General features: G+C 36.9%; 1 protein-coding gene across 1 annotated transcript in view; it reads right to left on the reverse strand.

The window, feature by feature from the left end:
• Rpp30 (ribonuclease P/MRP subunit p30) overlaps window positions 1–5,045 on the reverse strand; it is a gene marked incomplete at its 3' end in the record, with an annotated part of 33,817 nt that overhangs the window by 23,265 nt on the left and 5,507 nt on the right. The window contains exons 3-6 of the mRNA XM_004632099.2: window positions 4,281–4,336; window positions 3,562–3,618; window positions 2,985–3,059; window positions 1,039–1,110 (exon numbers count right to left, since the gene is read on the reverse strand). Of these exons, the coding sequence (XP_004632156.1) occupies window positions 1,039–1,110; window positions 2,985–3,059; window positions 3,562–3,618; window positions 4,281–4,336 (260 nt within the window). The remainder of the gene's footprint in view (window positions 1–1,038; window positions 1,111–2,984; window positions 3,060–3,561; window positions 3,619–4,280; window positions 4,337–5,045) is intronic.

Here is a 5,045-nt window from a genome sequence, read left to right on the forward strand (position 1 = left end):
GATCCCCCAGCACCACATGCCAGCCAGTCCCGCCCCCAGGTGGGCTGAGCTGGCCACACACACACACACACACACACACACACAATAAATAAATGTTAAAAAAAAAAAAAAAGAAAAGAAAAAAAACTAAATGCTGCATATCAGGCCCTTAGCTCCATCTACTGGTAACCACAGGAAAACTGTGTACAATTTCAGAACAAATTTTGCTTAGAAAAGAGCTAGTGTGTAATTAAGACATCTAAAACCCACAGGTTTTTCATGCAATACCCTCTGCCAGCTAGAACTTTTTTGAACCTAAAGACAACTTTTAAAACCTCCTAAAGTAGCTATATCTAACTTGATATAGTAAAACACAGTCCTGAAAATAGTATATTACAGTGAATTTTTTTCCCATACTGTAATCATTTAAATGCTTGGGGTGCTCTGTTTCAAGTTGGCAAAATGAGCATGCCTAAGCCCCTTTGTCTCTGGCAAATGTGCTGGGATGGCAATTCTAAATGTACCAAAGGAATTAAAGTCATAAAGGATCTCAGAATAGGAAAAGGAATTTCTGGAAAACTAAAGACTGACATGTTCACGTTGGTGCATGGGCTATAGAAGTCAGAGCACGTACAAGAGGAAGACGAACAGAGGCGGCGGGTTTTATGCTACAGTAGAATTTTACACTACCCGTCCTCAGACAGTACCAAATACGAAGGGCTTACTAAATATGAATCATGAAGTGATTTCAGAGCTAGAAATGGAGCAACATTCATCTAAGAGAAGTGCTGAATGAATAAAGCAGAGATAAACAGGTGAATATCTCATGATTTCTTCAAAGTGAGTTCATCAAATGTCTCACAGGATCAATAGAACAAAACAACCAGCCAAACAAAAAACCCACAGGCTATTTCCCTGTGAAATTCCAGAGTTTCAAGTAGAAATAAAAATCCTAACATTTTCTAGGTGGAACAAAGAAGGTCACCTACAAAGAAATAACATCAGACATCCTACAAAGAGTAAGAAAATACTATTTGCTTTTAATTATCTGTTACTTACATGGAAAAGTTTTTCTGTCTTTGGAAAAACTGCAATGATATCATACAGCCGGACCCTTGAAGAAGTCGCCCTCTAGTAATACAAAAAGAACGTTATCCTACAACAACACAAAGTACATGCGTGACTTCCTGCCTATAGACCTAACTACACTTACATTTTTATCACACAACTTTTGATACACTGCCTTTTGTTTTCTTATATAAAAGGACACGAGAATTTCGATACCAAAAGTCAATAAACACTTCATCCTAGCTATCCTACATTTTTTTGTTTTGTGTGTGTGTGTTTTAGGGAAGGGTCTATAGGGTATTCAGGGTCTCACTACTAGATCGGACTTGTAGTGATCGGCCTGTTTACAGCCTCCCAAGAGTTGGGATTACAGGCATGTGCCACCAGACCCAGTCTCTCAATCACTGCCTCAGCATGCCACAGGGGCGGGCCCAGCATGGCAGGTCCAGGCATCAAACTCCCAGCCCCTGAGCCTGCTTGCAGGCACTTTAATCTGATGAGCTATTTGGCCAGCCCTTCCTTCTACATTTTTTATCCAAAATATGATATAAGGGACATAAAAATAAAAGTCTCTGATTCCACAGACAATTACTGAGTATCTGTTGTGGGCTGAGCACTGGAGATACAAAATTACTAACATAAAATCATTACTATGAAATCATTCTCTCAATGAAATTCACCCCTCTTTTTTGCACACAAAAAACATACAAGACCAAGGGTTAAGTCTTCTATGTAATAAATATGATGAAGTGTCATATAATTAGGTGCACAAAGAGAACTTAATTACAAATTAAAATGACAGATGAACAAGAAACTACTGGACAGTCCTGGGTCAGAAAAGAACACATTGGTAAAGCCAGAGTTACTGTTTAAAAAGGAAAAACTCAAACTAATAATGTATTTGTTGTATAAGAAATGATTAGAAAATATATATTCAAATATATAACCTCTGTATGATAGGATAATGTGATAGAACCAGAGTGATGCCTTGTGGCTGTATAAAATACCAAATTTTGGCTTTTCAGATTTTTTTTTAGCAATTACTGTTATAAAGTGCATTGGGGCTAAGGAGATAGCTCAGCAGCATAAGCACCTGCCTGGCAGGCACAAAGTCCTGAGCTTGATCCTCAGTACAAAAAGAAAAAGTTTAGATAAAGTGGGTCAGGCTTTCCTTATCACTTCTAGGACAGAGGTGTCCATTTTAGTTGACGACAAAGTGGCTCACTCCAGGGCTCTCAATCGATCTTTCCTGTTCACAGGCGCACTCCAACCTCTTCCAGTTAACAAACACAATCTTTCTACACAGCGAGCTTTCCTCCTTCAACTACCCAATGCTTTCTATTCTCCTTCAGTGCTGAATTTCTAGGCAAAGTTATTTCCTTGGTTCAAAGCTTCCAAGATGTTCCACTGTTCTTGGGCTCCGCTTTCTCTTCCCTCGGTAACATTTTTCTTGGTTGCAGATCTTTATATAAGCTGTTCTGCCCATAGGAACTCTCTTTTCTGCCTGTCACCAGTGTACTTGGTCCTAGCATGAACATCAACTTATTCAGGTTACACATTCCCAGAATATCCTTTATTTGTCACTTCCTTCTTTTAAAACTTTCCTCACATTTCTAAGGTTTTTTTCAGTGCTTGTCTTACAATTAAACTGTAAGCTTACACATTCAAAGATCACAGAGTAATATCCACAGCATTCACCTTATATCTGGTTCATGTAAGTTCAATGAATGAAAGTCAACAGGGGATTTTTTTAATTAGGGAGTCACTGTATATGTGCCATGAGTTTAAAAAAAAAAAAAAATATGGCTCCTTTGTGAATTCTAAGAATAGGGATAGCAGGCAGGTGTCAGGAAGAATGAGATAGCATAAAATGCAATAGTCAGTACAGATTACAAGGCCAAAAAGGAATGCCAAGAGAGGAGAAATAATTAACTTACCAAAACATTGCAGTGAGATGGATCTGTAACTATAATCGTCAATCTAGTTAAAATTTTAATTGGTCTTGATTTTCCCTATGAACAAAAAATACGGTATCAAAAAATCATGAAACATAATTCACTGATTTTTTCTTTTACCAATGGCAAATGCTCATTAAAAAGAACTAGCTCAGGGGCCGGGGAGATGGCTCAGTGGAATAAGCGCTTCCCCAGCAAACGCAAGGGCCTGAGTTCAATCCCCGGTTCTGAAAAAAAAAAAAAAAAAAAGAACTGGCTCTAAGGGATAATGAAGATAAGACCTAGCTCCCATTCTTCAGTGGCTTATAATACAGCCAAAGAAAATACAATGTGTACATCAAACTATGTAACAAGATAAATTAGAAATTGGAAGACTTCAGAAAGGAGAAAATCAAAGAAGTACCACACTGACAGTAAGAGAATGGTGAGTGGTGATCCATGGTGGAAAAATAAGACTAGCAGGCAGAAGAAGGTGCATTCAGGTCAGGGGACAGCGTACACAACAGGCTATCTTGGAACTGAATGAATCCATTTGATATTTCTTTAAAAGAGCACTTACCTGAATAATCGGCAAAGTTGTGAAAAGCTCAGAAACTGCTATTGGTTTTTCAATTTCCTACAACAAATAATAAATAATCATCCAAGGCCATACATGTTTAAGGCAGGAAGCATAACAGAAACGTTAATGGGTTAAGTTATATTACTTTAAAAAAAGCAAGCAAATTTTTAGAACTTAGAAAAACTAAAGCTTTTCTAAACAAGAAAAAAAGGAAGGAAATAAAGAGCAGAGAAGTAACTAAGAATGTCAGTGAATAAAAGGGATGAAACCTAATTTACATAGAAATCACCTATAAGATACAGTTGCTATCACTTCTCGGACTTTTGGCTAAGATTAAGCAAAGAAATAAACATACGTATTTCCTAGAATGCTTAAGAGGGACATCAACGATTCCATGACAATAAAATAAAAACAAATATTGTGATTGCAGTTCAATCAATGCATTTTAAAACATCGAGTGGCTTAATTAACATTAAATCAGCTTTAGGAATCCTTATAGCATGCCAGACCACCTCACAAAAATGTCATTTGTACAAATATGTATCAGCTCAACTATTAACATAAAACAATAATGCACTAATAGAATGCATTTAAGAAATATGTTCATCTGTATCTTCCCTACTCACAACATAAACATAAATAACCACAAATAGTAATTATGAACTTCATTTATTTTTTATAATTATAATAAACTTACTAACTTTAGAAATCTAACTTACCTGTTTCTTTTCCTTAAAGTCAACAATATGATTGATGGCAACAACTGAATAACCAACTGAAAAGAAAAACAGAATAGTCTTATTAAATATTCTCCTTCTCATACATACAGGCCCATGCTGAGTCTAGATATCAAGACTAGGAGGCAGAACAGTGAAACAGTTGTGGGTGGGAACTCTGTCTTGCTTTTAAGTACAACTGTACCATTTCCAAGTTACTTACTGCTAAATTTCACATTCTTCATCTATCCAATGGTAATATTAACACTGCTTCATTCATATGACTGTTATAAAAATTAAATAAAATTATGGAAGGTATTTTAGAACAGCGGTAGTCATAGTCTGGGCTTTAACTGCCATAATTTGTTGTTATCATGACACTAAAATCTCGTGTTTCTGCTTTCCAACCATCCTCTTTTACATCTCTTTGTTCATTTTCATCCCATCAAGTTTCCACCTAGCCACTGTTACCATCACTACCTCCATTTCTACTGCATTTCTTTCCTTTCTTGAGGAGGGATGGAATGCTGACACACTTATACCACTGCCCACTTCTCCTTTTCTGCCCTTTACCAATAAACTCGGAATGATGAGGCCAGGGGTTTGCTTTATCAGGCCCATCATGGCTCTGTTCTGGAAATATGGCCTGCCAAAGCCACATCTAGACAGTGCTTCTAAGTTATTTTAGACTGGGTGGTAAGATATTAATACTGAAAGATAATGTGTATTAACACCAAAATAGGGGTCTTTCCCTCTCATTGGTTTGTC

This window comes from Octodon degus, unplaced genomic scaffold (genome assembly GCF_000260255.1).
Source record: "Octodon degus isolate 3935 unplaced genomic scaffold, OctDeg1.0 scaffold00046, whole genome shotgun sequence".
NCBI classification, from domain to species: Eukaryota; Metazoa; Chordata; class Mammalia; order Rodentia; family Octodontidae; genus Octodon; species Octodon degus.